A 14,092-nucleotide genomic window follows, 5' to 3' on the forward strand; every position below is an offset into this window, starting at 1 on the left:
ATTTTGACATAAAAATGCACCAAGACGAAAAGTAATGTATCAGAAAAACTATGCGTCGTATCCTTTCAGTGTCTTCAGCGCGTTTGGTCCTTATCACGCAATGAACAAATGCGCTGAAGACACCTAGATGCTACGACGCGTAGTTTTTTTGCTACATCACTTTGTGTCTTGGTGCATTTTTTATGTCAAAATTCAACCTATCTGAACTTTTGAATCAATAGTTTTCACACAACTTATACAATAGTTTTCGAAAATTGAGGTAATTTGTAGTTTGTTACAGAAAAAATGAGAAAAATCGGTTGAGAAACGGCGGAGATATTGCTCCCTAAAGTTGACCATTTTGTATGGGAAAACGGCTTTGGTGCATTTTATATGTCCGATACTGTATATATTAGACCATGAATGTTCAAAACAACACAGTCCTTCAGTCCTTTAGTTTTTTTTTTCTTTCAAATATGGTAATTCGCCAATGGATTACCTGCTTTGCTTTTGTCCATATTTGATCAGCAGAAGTTTTCTCGTTTTATTTTATATGTGGAAAGACATCTAACTTCAAATTTCTTGTAAATGAAATCATTAATCGAAAACATATTTGGTATGCGTGATCATTCGTACAACCGGCACAAAATATTTTTAGTCGAGAAATCCAAGGAGACTGGAGACTTTTGTTTTACCTAAAATGTCGAGTGATATTCACATTTTTGAGGATATACTACAGATATTTTGGTTTTGCTTTCAATTTCGATATTTTATTTTCGTTAGGAAATTTCTTATTTTACGCATTGTATTTACAATAAAATATTCGATATTTACAAATTTTGATTAGAACTTCGCGAAGACTAATTTGACTAAAATCCATTTTGATTCGATAATTTACCTAAATATTTATGATCACTATCATGTATTTGATACAAATACATTCGCCGTTACTATTACCGTTATCAGTTCTGTCTATACATCGATCGATAAACGTCTTAAAACCTGCAATAAGTAGAAAGGAGCCAGCCTAGGGAGGATGATATTCTAGTATAATAAATACAAATGGCTTCCAACCCACCACTTACACAGGAAAATCTAACAAGGTACTGCGCAAGTCAAATAATCATGAGCTATTTGGAAGAAGCGACGAGGGAACAAAGAGTTGTAAAAGTTAACAGCTTTGATTACGCTTCCGATTTGTAAGGTTTGAAAAGCTTTGGTTTTTCCGGGGAGGGCGTCAAGAGAGTTTGGCTTGGTATCGTTGGTGCTGTCATGAGCAAACCTTGTGCGGAAGCATTTAGTGATTTCAGAGGGCTGTTTGTGCTGTTGGAGGTGGATGATGAGAGGTCCAATTTCGATTTGTCCGATCCAGGACTGAGTGATACAGCCGAATGTGGCGAGGATGGGCTCTGCAGGTCATGTGGTGGTGTATGGGGCTTTGGAATAGACAAAGGAGTGTATCCTTGTGGCATCGAACTCAGCATGGCGGCAGCAGCATTAGGATAAGGAGCAGCTTGCATTGGTGCTGTTCTTTGTGGGATAGGGTACGGGGCATACCGATATCCGTAGGAGAAATGATTGGAAGCAGCTGGAATCTGCGGAGGCATCACAGGCATTTGGGGCAACATTGGTGCCGGTGGATAACCGTAAGGCATTCCGACCGAATTAGCAGCGGCTTGAAGTATCGACGCTGCGAAAGCAGGGTCAGAGTAAACTGCAGCATATGGCCAAGCTACGGCGATCCGCTGGCGTTTGTCCTTCATTCTCCGGTTTTGGAACCATACCTAGAAGTAGAGAAGAAATTGAAATTCGTTAGTGATTTTCGATCAATCCGCATTCCAAGATTCGTTGGTCAGTCAGTCTACGACAAAGTCATCACACGCGTCAATAAAAATGATTCACACATCGACGGAATGTTTGGGTCAGGAATGGTCACTTAACACCTCAGTGGTAAGCATTATATCTCTGCCGTATCAGAGAAACACTCAATTATTCACATTCAGTAGCCAAAAGAGTGTCATAAAATCAATGTTGTTGATGAATCGTATAAATATCTCGAAAGGAACAATCAGAATGACACATAAAAAGAGAAACGGTGATGATGATGATGAAACAGAGCACGAAACGATCGACTATGGCTAACGCCGGCCACGGTCAACCCGTATTCCAATGTCCACTGTTTATAAACTTTTACCAATGGGGCGGCACATCAAACGCCGTCGATATGGCAAGTGATAATTACATTAATTTTATTATAGTTATATGATAATTACCAGACATCCATTATCTTGTACCGGTGCAGTGTGAGAGAAAACGGGAGAAATCGTGAGAATATTACACGTCGCTCGAGAAAAGGATTCCTCTAATGAAATGCAGTGATTAATTATTTGTTTGAGGCTACGTTAACATATTCATGTTAAATTTGTATGACAACAAAATACTATGGGAAGGAAAATGAAAGAGAAGAAAACTTCCCTGCAGTGAATCGGTGAAGACACACTCTGTTTCCACTTTCAATTTTTCAAAGATCTGTCCGCACCAGTAATGTTCGTCGATCTAAGTTCACTGTGAAATTCGAGATTCTTTGTCTTGAATGGTCGAAGATGACAAACATAAAGCGTGCCAAATTTCGCCTACTGTGTTTTAATGTGGCACCGGTTGCTTTGGGAAGCACAAATGTTTACATGTAAATGTTTGTGTTGTCGCGTCATTATGACTCGTCACATGCTGTTTCGGCTTGTTCTCAAGTTGTAGCTACAAGTGACCGTCGGGATTTTTTTTAATAATGTCAAAGGCCTTGTTCTTGTGATACTGACCTTAATTGTTGACTCCGGGAGGTTAAGCTGGGCGGCAAGTTCGCATCGGCGAGGCCGAGACACGTAATTTTCTTTGTAGAATTCCTTTTCCAACCGTGCCAATTGGTCACGAGTAAAGGCCGTTCTGTAGCGACGGACAGATGGATCCATTGGTGCCTGTTGCTGGCCGTGTTCCGATTGTGGACTGGTGCAGTCTGGAATAATAGCAGAGGTAGAAAATAAAGATTAAATGATTGTGCCGATTCAAGTTCATACCCTTCGACGGAGAAAAACAAATACGCATTAATACCGACCGCCCCTTGCCTTGAAGAGCAATTAAAATATTTGCTTTTTGAAAAGAAATCTACCTCTCGTTAGGAGACGGGTCATAAACGAGTCTAGAAACGGCATTAAGAATTTCAGTAGGCGTAATAAAATATTTTAAATAACAGTCAGTTTTTCATTGTCCGATTCTGAACTTTAACTTTAGTTATGTTAACAAAAAACTACCAAAGTGTTTTACCAAATTTGTTTTTTTTTTTAACTATTCGACTATTTGTAAAACTTTTAAATATGGTGTTTTCTTATTTCAAAGGAAGAGAGTAAATTATTAAATGTTCAGTATAAAGTAATAAAATAAATTACGGATTAAGACGAGCAAATAACTACTCGCATGTATTTGTTGAATCATTGCCAAAGTGAAATTAATACAATGTATTTCTTTATATTTTATAGAAATGTTTTGAAAGAAATCATGTAGTAAATTGTTACAAAAATGTAAATTCCCGCCGTTAAAATTTCATGTTACACTTATTCCATTAGTTTGCTATTATTTTTAACAAAACAAATTCCAAAAGATAAATTCACATAAAAAAACAGATCAAATACAAAGTTTTTAAACGAACAAAGCTTTCAAAATAAAGTTTCAAGCAAGTACCACTTGAAACTTTATGTTCCAATAAATGTTCTAAGTACTGGCTACATATTTGTATTCCACACTCAGTTCTCTACGTTTTTAGAAACTAACTTCAGTTAACCCTTAAATTTTATAGAAACATTAACATATTAAAAGTTGATAACTTACCACTTAGCGGTGATAGCGGCGGCGATGATTTTGAATTATACTGATGCGGGCTGAGTAAATCCACAGAAATTGGTTGTTCGCGGTGCTGTAGTGCATCCATTGTGTAATTCCGAAATCCTTGCATTTTCATTGGAGTTTGTTAACTATTCAATCACTAAACTTATTTGGTGGTAATATGTGTTGCGGCACTTTTTTTCGTTTCAATCACACCAAATCAGGCTAATTTGTTCGTTAATCATTTGATCACTAGCACCTTTCTTCGCAACGGAAGCACACTGAATGACCGTTGAGATTTATCGTTCACCGAAACCACGTGCAGTACAACTATCGCTCACGAAAACTAGTCCCAAACTGGTTGAGCAGTGTAAGATGACCTCATGTTAAATACTGGCCCTTCTGCAGTGCTGGATGGGCGTATCCCAATGCAAACAAAGGCGGTATTACCTATCCATGTTTGTACCTTAGCAACGAAGAGGAACGAATGTGTAGAAGCGAGACTGGCAGTTGAATGAGACGACACTTGAATGTCATGTGCTTGGCCAACTCTGTTGCATGCATTGCGAGAAAAGATGAGAAAACCATAGAAGGCCGTGGATGCGTTTGGTCTCTTTCACGTTCTCCATGTTGTTTCTCTCCCAGAGCAGAGAAATCGATTTCAACGCTTTTGCTCTTTCATGCCACGGCAAGGAACGATGGATGGAAGCGTTTTTCCAAGCCGCAAGGATTATTATCCTTTTTGCGATTATTAGCGCATGATATAACAGAAGCGGTAAACAGGAGCATAAAACGACGTGGTAGAGCAGACTTTTATAAAATGGTTCTCGGTGTTTTATGTACACGTTGCTGCCCTGATTATTCGTGGCATGTGTTCATGTGCCCTACCGACTACGGGGTGTGATGATGCGATACAGGCGATGCTGGCAAAACTGATCCATGTGCGAGAAGGTGTGAAATGGAATCCGTTGAACTGTATTGATTTGATGACTTAATTACGTAACCTGTAAATTTGGAATGTCAGTTTTCGTTTTATGTTAGTTTTTATTTCATAATATTACATCATTGAATGTTTATTGTTGGCTCTAGATAAAAACATTGAGTTATACTTCAAATAATCAAGCTTGAATTACAAAATGTTATCTTCGATAATCGATTTCCCGTATATGTTTTAGTATAATAATTACGTTGTACATTTAGCTTTGATAAATTCAGCAACAAAGCCTAACTTTGTTTTACAAGTTTGTCATACAATATTAAAATCTCATTAGTCATCTCATTACCTTCACTAAAATACTAAAATACCGATTTTGCAAGAAGAACATTGATTGCATTTGTCCCTGAAACGCACAGTATACTAAGAGTTTTTGAAGCTTTGGGATGGATGTCAAGGTTTTGGCTACACCATACATTATAGTCAGGGCTGGTAGCAAAATGTGGCACCGAAAAAAGTTATTTTAGTGACCAGATTTCAGAAATAAGTGACTAAAAAGTGACTTTCGTTTCTCGAAAAAGTGACTAAAAGTGACTTGAAATCAAACCGTAATCAGTTTTATTTCAATTCTATTATACTGTTTTACGATAAATTGATTCAATATGATCTACTGCAGGAAGTAGGTCTAGTTGAGTACCATGTTTGGAAATTTTTATTGTACTTCAAAAATTTCAAGACGTTCCCTTTTTTTTTTCAAACAGAAAATCTAACATTTACTTAAATAATCATTTTTACCAGGTAATTAATCTTTTCAAAACTTTATGCATTCTATTTTGTAAATTTCAATAAGAATTTCACATTTCTATCCAAACCTCCAAAAAAATGACATGTTTAAAACCGCTAAAATTGAATTCATTGTACCGTTTTGTCTCAAATTCCGAACACTCGACTTCAATCAACCATTTTCAAATGAATCTTCAAAATATCGGGACAGGATGTCAACTCTTTTTCAATTCAAGTCCTCCATAGTAAAAAGTATTGAAAATATTAATTTTAATCTTTATAAGCGCCACTGTTCGGGATATGAGTTTTGTCCAAAATTTGAGACAAAACGTTAAACTATGTAGATCCCAAAACTTTTCCGTGACCTTAAATAAATAAGAACTTAAGATTCAGTCTAGAAAAATTATAAGCGTATAGATGAAGTTCCGTCAAGCGTAATATTCACATAAGAATATTTTCTATTTAGCTTTATTAGATTCTACTTTAAAGCTTCTACCTATCAAGGTCAATATTTTGTGTGATTAGATCAAGATTACGGAAAATGTAATACTTGGGCATTCACCAATATTTCAAATTATAAATGATAATAAAAGATCTATTATGATTGAAATACTACTTAAAACCAATGCAATGACAATCATTTCAATTTTCATAAATCATTAAGATCTGATACTCAACATTATAAATGGAGAGTTTTTCACCGTTTAGAATGTACCAGATGTGGCTACTCGCTTTAAAAAAGCTTAACCGTTTCAATTATCTCAAAGTAGAGATCAAACATAATAGATCACTAAAATGCGTTCCTGTAAGCACAGATTTTTAGATACAAATTGTCTACTTTATTGTAAATTTGATAGTCATTTGAATTATTAAACAAATGCAGGACAAATGATTATACAAATCAAACGTTTCTTAAAAATGGCCATATTATAGAGTATAGACCATCCCAAATTATAAAATAATCTGTTTTTAGAAGTATGATAAGTTTTACTCTCAAATAGAATATTAACAAAATTTGTAAAATTTTAAAGAAGTATTGTGCTTTATACCAGGACGGATTGATTAATAAAATTAATTTGGAAGACAAAGAGAATAATTAGGATACAAATGTAGTGTTCGAAAATAGAAGATAAACATCTTATTATCCACCACAAGGTATTAAAAATTCTATTGAAAGAGAATGCATAAAAGATATTCAAAATAGTACTAAACATTTAAACTTCTAGTTTTCTATCAATGAACCTACACCATACTAATAATAACTTAGATACTATTACAGAATACGTGGAAATCTATGAAACATAACCTTTTTTCACAAGAAAACCAAGAACCAATATTTTGATACTGACATGAAGTTGTTCTGGGACTTAACTTAAAACTTAGCCTAAATTAAAAAAGACCTAATCATAATTTTGTCCCGAGAATTTAGCTCAAAATAGCTGAAAAAAGTGACTTTTTGACGAAAAAAGTGACTTTAGTTGAAATGGCTTCAAAAAAGAGACTTTAAAGTGACTGGCTTAAAAAAAGTGACCAAGTCACTAAAAAGTGACTCGCTACCAGCCTTGATTATAGTACTAACATATTCAAAATGGGATGGTGAATATTTTTTGAGATGACAGAAACATATTTTTGGAATTCCGTTGCAAATCAAACTACATTTTATCAAGAGAATGGACAAAATAAACCGTCTACATTTCCTACTGAAAGAAACAGTATTGAAAAGTGCTACTTTTCAGAAGCACTAATAACAGTATCGAAAAGTAGCACTTTTCACTGCTGTTTTGGGATTTATCAAAATGACGTTGGATTGCACCCATACGTCATTTATTCAATTGTTCTGAATTTTTTAATGACTTAAAGTCTACTACCCAAGTAACCATGGAGCGTTATATCATTGTTTATATAAAGCAGTTGCATTGCCGTAAGCCAGTTTAAAAGTGGAAAAAGGCCTTGATATAGTCGAACTAATGCAAGAATGTTTATAAAGCAACCAAGCAATTCATAAAGTAATATTAGTGACTTGATACATTTGAAATGTAACGTAAATGCTCTTTTGCTTGACAGCTCTTGTAATTTGTCGAATAAAAGCAATGTCGCATCAGTATTGTTGATATGCAGTAGAATACGTGCAATGTTATAATGTTTGGTGTTACTTGGGTAGGTACTGATTCTACATCCGTTTAACGAACCGAATTGAGTCGGATTTGAATCGTATGACCGGCTTGTACCCCAACTCACAATTTCAAAGGCACTAATCTGTAGAAGTAATGAACGTAGAAAGTCGATCTTCTTATTTTAAACTTTCTGCTAGTGCACAAAGCTAAAATAGAAATTGCACTATCGTTCGATGCTTCTGTCGCGAGATTTGTACCTTCAAAGTTTTGGTATCTTTATGCTTTTGGAGTCCAAGCTGTTTCACTTTAAAGCCAACTAGAATTCGTTTCGCTGCTTTCTATTCAAAAACTGTCAGACTATGGTCAAATTTTCCATATTTGCCCTTGTGTTTTGTGTAGCAGGTAGGTTAAATTTTAAGTCCAGGGATATCAAGAAAATATCTAGACTCTTGGAACGTATTGATAATGAGATTCTTAAATTTTCAGCTCACATACTTATTAAATGATAATGAACTAACTAAGTTAGGTAGTATCAACAACTCTGAAAGGGGGTTTTTAAATATAAAATCCTGAATTGTATTACCTGAACACATGCCATTATCTAATATCTTACATCTCACAAATGCGTTCAACAAAAAATAATAAAATTGGCTTTATTACTAAACCTATTATATCCATCAGGTCTCTATCCCAAGTAACAATTCCAATGCTTTCTGATCGTCAATGTTATTTATTGAGGTTTCATCAGGGGTGCATTCAATCATAACAGATTTGATAAAGCATAGATAGAGCTAAACGATCTTTTCAGTAAAAACCATTTAAAAAAAATATTTAGATACCTATAAGTGCTACTATTGTATTTTTTAAATTTCTTTGTTAGTATCATATCAAACATTTCATCCATTTATTATATCTAGGTGTTCTATGTTAGACAACACTATCATCCTAATTTGGCAAAACTAAATTATGCGTTCATTGACATTTTGTTATTACATATTACATTTAATTTGCCGTAGCAGTTCAGAATTTTTACAGATGAGTTAATTACACCTGCTTATACTGCCGCACAATGGGGCAGAATCGAACAAACGCGGAAACAACCTGTAATTCTTCGGAATGAAGAGATAGACCTTTGCTGTCTTCAGCAAAAATGGTCCTTTCAATGAGACCGATTTTTTGAGATAAAGTCATATATTTTTGTATTATTCGCATAAATGGCTCATATGCCATTTCGGCCAAATGGCATTTTAGGTGTATGGTTTCTTCGGCAAAGTTGTTCATTCTTTTATGCTGAAAATTATTGCTGAAGACGTCAAATTTCCAAGGCCTACTATTTTTTTAAATATAGACAATTTTTGAGAAAATGGTGCTAAAAACCGTAATATGAGAGTTTTGCTAGTATTTTTTCAATTAAAATGCCATATATGGCCTATGACTATGTCATTTATTGGCATAAAGCAGGTCTGGTAAAAATTGGATGCTAAAAATAAAATTTTGTTTGATTTTTTAAAGAATATTTCCAAAAAACAGGGATATTGCATGTAGGCCATTCTTGCGATCGGGCAAGTTCGGGCAGTTGTTTTAATCGCCATCCACTTACGAAAGGTCAGAGCATTATTGTCTATTAATTTCTAGGATATGATATTTAATATATTTTTTCTATGCGATCTGGAAGTATGCTAAGCTTATAAAAAGGTTAAAAATTATTCTACATCACAATGAAGCAGTTTTCCAATGAAAACAAAAGTTCAAAATAATAATTAACATTCTTTCGGTTCACTGGTAGCTACATTTACTCAAATATTTGTTATACAGGTTTTGAATACCTATGCTGCCGTGAATCGCAAGTCAGTCCCATCTGCATTTTCGTCAAAATTGAGATTAGTTCAGTTTTCAAAATATCTTCCAATGTTCTTTCAGCTGCACTAATGAGATAATATGATTTGTTCCGAAACAAGTATGAAAAAAACAGCAAATCAAATTGTCCCATAATGAAAAGTAATCGCATATCAGTCCCACTACAGATTTCCGCACCGTGTAACAAAAAAATTCACCGTATTTTGACCATCTTTATATTTTTTCATGGTCGGGCTCCATATAAGGGTGCGGCAAAAACTATTTTGAGATTTTTATGATTCTTACTATTTTATTAAAAAAAAAGCCTCATGTATTATATTATTATGATCTTTGATTAAAATTGCATTAAAATTTAAATTTTTTTGACTTTTATGACGTCAAAGTGGCTGAAGTCAGAAAATTTAAAAATGTTATTTTATAATAAACTACAAAATTCATATTTTAGGAATGCAATATATCCATAAATTACGCACTTTCTGATAGCTTATGGTTCAACACTTTTATCGAGCATGAAGATGAAAAAAAAATTGGTCGAAGTTTAAATACTATTCAATATTACACTTTAGTAATTTAGATGGTTTTGAACATGAAAAACAACCCTTGTCGCGTCATGTCGCCGCCAATTCGAATATTGCACAACAAAAAGCATCGTTAGATCTAACAAAAAACGTTAAATTTTTGGGCCGAAATTTGCTGATTTGCAAGTTAGAGCTATTTGAGTAATTAAATATATTACATAAATTTTAACGATATTTTTCATACAAAATTTATTTAAAACATACTTGTCCACTCTTCATGCACATTTTGATCAAACTCGGTCAAATAGTAACAAAATTTGCGTTTTCAGCCAAGTTTAATTGTAACTATAATAAAAAATACGATTTAAAAAAAGTTACGTAATATGTGAATAAGCCCTTCGGAAACAATAAAAATGCCAAATAACATATTTCATCGATTAGAGCGATAAAACTAGTTTTGCCGGAATTTCATTTTTTTTTTCGACCATTGTGCATCGATGCTTATTACCTTGGCTGCAGAATCGTCTGTTCCGAGTCCAGTGCAAACAACGGCGGAAAAAGTCATGGAATTTCCACCTGGGCGGAAGAGGCAGGAGCGGAAAGTATTCTACAGCTCCCAGTACTGTTAATGATAATTACACAAATCCCGAACAAAAATTAATAGACATCTCCGTTTTTCTACATAAGGATGGTAGTCATATAAATCACATGTGCTTCACTACGTTACTGAAAAGCGTTATTCAAATGCGTTGCGTAATGAGTCATTATCAGACTCATACGACAATGCGGTAAAGAAGACCATTCCATGACAGATTGACGTGATGGAAAACAGCCTATTACGATGAGAAATTGCAAAAAATTAGTTTTTTCAACAGCACTTACTTTCCTCAATTATTGAACTTTTTGAAAACGTAATTTTGAACAGAATTATGGTCTTGAAACAATGTTGGCTAAGCAGTCTTAGGGGAATTGAAAACGGTTTTTTTTTTATTTTTCCCGACGTTTCGGTCCGTTTGGGACCCTTTTAAAGGGTTAAATCATTACGGTTTTCATGATGGCCTTTTCGGGTTCAACAGAATTTTATTAAAGTTTTTAATACTAATAAGTTCTAAAATGAATTTTAAAGATACGGTGGTAACACCTTGTAGTAAGTGAAAACACTAAAAATAATACTCGAGATATTTACTTGTGGGCTTCGTGGCCTTGCGGTTAGCGGCGTCAGTCATTTAGGCGGATTGTGCCACGGGGTTTGGGTTCGATTCCGTTCCAGTCTTTTTTTTTTTTTGTTTCTACAAGTTTTCCGACCAGCATCTGCGGACCAGTATTTAAATATTTTTAATCTCAGTGGTATGACGAATGATAAAGATAACTGAATTTCTAGGTATTTTAATACCCGGAACCGGAACTTGAAGAAATGTCAAATGAAAAAGAGTTGAAGGAAATCGATAGATTATCAAGAGCAAGATTTGCATTTGTAATAAATAATTGCTTTACATGAACGACCTAAATACTGTATCTGATAACCCGACAAGAACAAAATAAAAGGTTCAATTAAAGGACTCACTTACAAAGATTGAATTGTAATGTAAGATACAGAAAAACATTTTTCTTACTAGCTGTTGCAACATATATTCATACAACAATGAAAACCCATCAGGAGGGCAAGCAGCCTGGCTGCGCCTGTACGTAACTCCGAATGGCTTGCAGGATCCTATGCTCGAGGTTGGACTTGTAGGAGCTTATCTCTCGCCATATAAAGCATTCATAACCATGTTTAGTATTCATTGTGATAAAGGCTGCTTCCGTTTCCCTGCCCGCGTAAACTCACCATCGAGACGGAACCGGTTGCCCGTCAAGGAAAATATTTTTAATAATGGGGGTTTATCTCTTTTAAAAAGTTACTTTATTCTGTTCGGATCGTAATTATGTATGTGTGCTATGCCACCCGCCCACATGGATATAGCTTTTGATACTGCTGCTGCTGCTGCTGCAAGGTTTAATGATGTCGTTGGAATCACATAAGGATTGTGCTTCGTACATAAAGGAACCATACGGTCTTATGAAGCTCCGGTGCCAGTGTAATGTGATCCCATAAAATGTTATATTCTACTTCTCGTCATATCGACGACACGCTAGCATACTGGCGAACAAGGGAAATTGTTTGCGAGTTCAGCAGGAGATAATGGTTCGTAATTTAATGAAGAAATTAAAACAGCGACCTCATCGTAGCGAGAAAACTTTTATCTCTTCTTCTGACTAGGGTGTGTGATACAAGTGTTTTGAACATGTTACTAGATAAATTGTTTGAGAAACCATAAATTATTTTAATCGAAAAAGAACTTCGTCTTGACATACTTCCGATTCTTGGCTTACACATTTCATAAACATTTCAAAGAAAGTTAATTCTATAAACCTGTTTAAATCGACATGGAAAATTTTGTTCCTTTTTGATAATTCACATAAGTCCACATGTTCTATTGATTACGACAAGCAACACAAAATGCTATGAACTTTTTAATTTGACATAGTTTATTTTTCCGACAAAGTTGTTGTGAATTACTATTTTCATCAAGTGTATAAATGACCAATGTATCGATAATCGCAGTGATTAAAATGTATACATTTGACTATTTAAATTAGGCGCTTCAAAAAATTGACGTGCAGCGTTCCAATCGGTTTTGGTATGAGTTAGTTTTCAAATATAAGTTATATAAATGTATTGGGATACTTAGGGTATTTCTAAATGATAAGTAAATGCAAAAAACTTCGTCTAACAATTTAAAAAAAACGATTTTAAAGTTGGCCTATATGACAGATGGTTTTACTTGTTTTAATTTAGAGACTGTTGCATGAAAATGCAAAATTTTGTCAATTAACAAAGAAAGTTCTCAGGTCAGTAATGTGAAGGTGCTCTCGAAATACTAAGCTGAGAAGCTTGCTCTGATGTGGTTGGAACGTAAATCCCGACAAGAGGATGGATATGTGATGATATCAATTCACTTCTGAGCGAAAAATCATGAAATGTGAACAGTTCTGCGACAAAGAGAGGTTCCAAAATCGATCATTTAGAGCCCTATCGGAACCTGTTATCGGGTGTCCGAAAATGATCGAAACCATTTAAACATTCATGACATGATATTTAATCACTTCTGAGTGAAAAATCGAGATATTTGAGCAGTCAAATGGTATCAGTGCGTAATAGTCTGGAAGTGTCCCTATAGGGAACCGATATCCGGTGACTATGTTCTAGAAATTACTACAATAGTGTCTAAACTGATGAAATAGGTGATATATTACACCAAATAATTCAATATTCCATTGATTTTTGAATGTTTTTAATTATATTTCTTGCATTTCTCCCATAATTTCCATAATCCACCCTAGGTACCCAAGGTATTTGAACCTAAACGCGGAACCATATCTAAACTCAAAAACATTAATGCAGGAATCAAAACTATAACTCATTTGTGTGTTTTTCCGAAAATTATTGCTTTTTGAAAAATCAGTTCATTATTTTGAAATGCGAATATGTCATTCATGCTACTAAGACAAGGGAATTGTGTACCACTGCAGCTGTGCAGGTCGCCAGAAAGCGACACTTTTTTTTTTGGATGAAAAGTATATAATTAAAGCAAATCTTGATTTGAAACTCGAGTGATGCTCTTATAATTTCGCATCCATTTGTTCATAAGTCTGTGCTGCAATGTACATGGTCCTCAAAATAAAACTCAACCATGGCTTACATTCATGTACGCCTATTTCACTGTGGACATCAGAAAGGATTTTGTATTGCGCACTTCATCCCAAATTGAACTTGCATCGGATAATCTTGATGTATTCGGTGCACTTGCTCCTTGAACTACAAGGAATATGTGCACAGAATACATCATCATGATTCAATGTAACCCTGAGCTTCTATAACACTTTGGAGGAGCGTGCACACTTTTGTGACGGTCCAACTTGGGGTGAAATCGACAATAAAACTACATAAAATAGGGTGGTGCTATTTTGACTTCGCAGAGTGTATGAATAAA

The 14,092-nt window shown here is 34.7% G+C and overlaps 1 protein-coding gene across 1 annotated transcript; it reads right to left on the reverse strand.

Moving 5' to 3' along the window:
- Window positions 1-732: 732 nt before the first annotated feature.
- LOC5569112 (segmentation protein even-skipped) lies at window positions 733-4,868 on the reverse strand. The gene is made up of 3 exons (XM_001652661.2): window positions 3,859-4,868; window positions 2,796-2,989; window positions 733-1,763 (listed from the first exon to the last, which is right to left on the reverse strand). The coding sequence occupies exons 1-3, from the start codon at window positions 3,986-3,988 to the stop codon at window positions 1,164-1,166; spliced, it is 924 nt and encodes a 307-aa protein (XP_001652711.2). The 5' UTR covers window positions 3,989-4,868; the 3' UTR covers window positions 733-1,163.
- Window positions 4,869-14,092: the final 9,224 nt, after the last annotated feature.

Source organism: Aedes aegypti, chromosome 2 (assembly GCF_002204515.2).
Source record: "Aedes aegypti strain LVP_AGWG chromosome 2, AaegL5.0 Primary Assembly, whole genome shotgun sequence".
Taxonomy (NCBI): domain Eukaryota; kingdom Metazoa; phylum Arthropoda; class Insecta; order Diptera; family Culicidae; genus Aedes; species Aedes aegypti.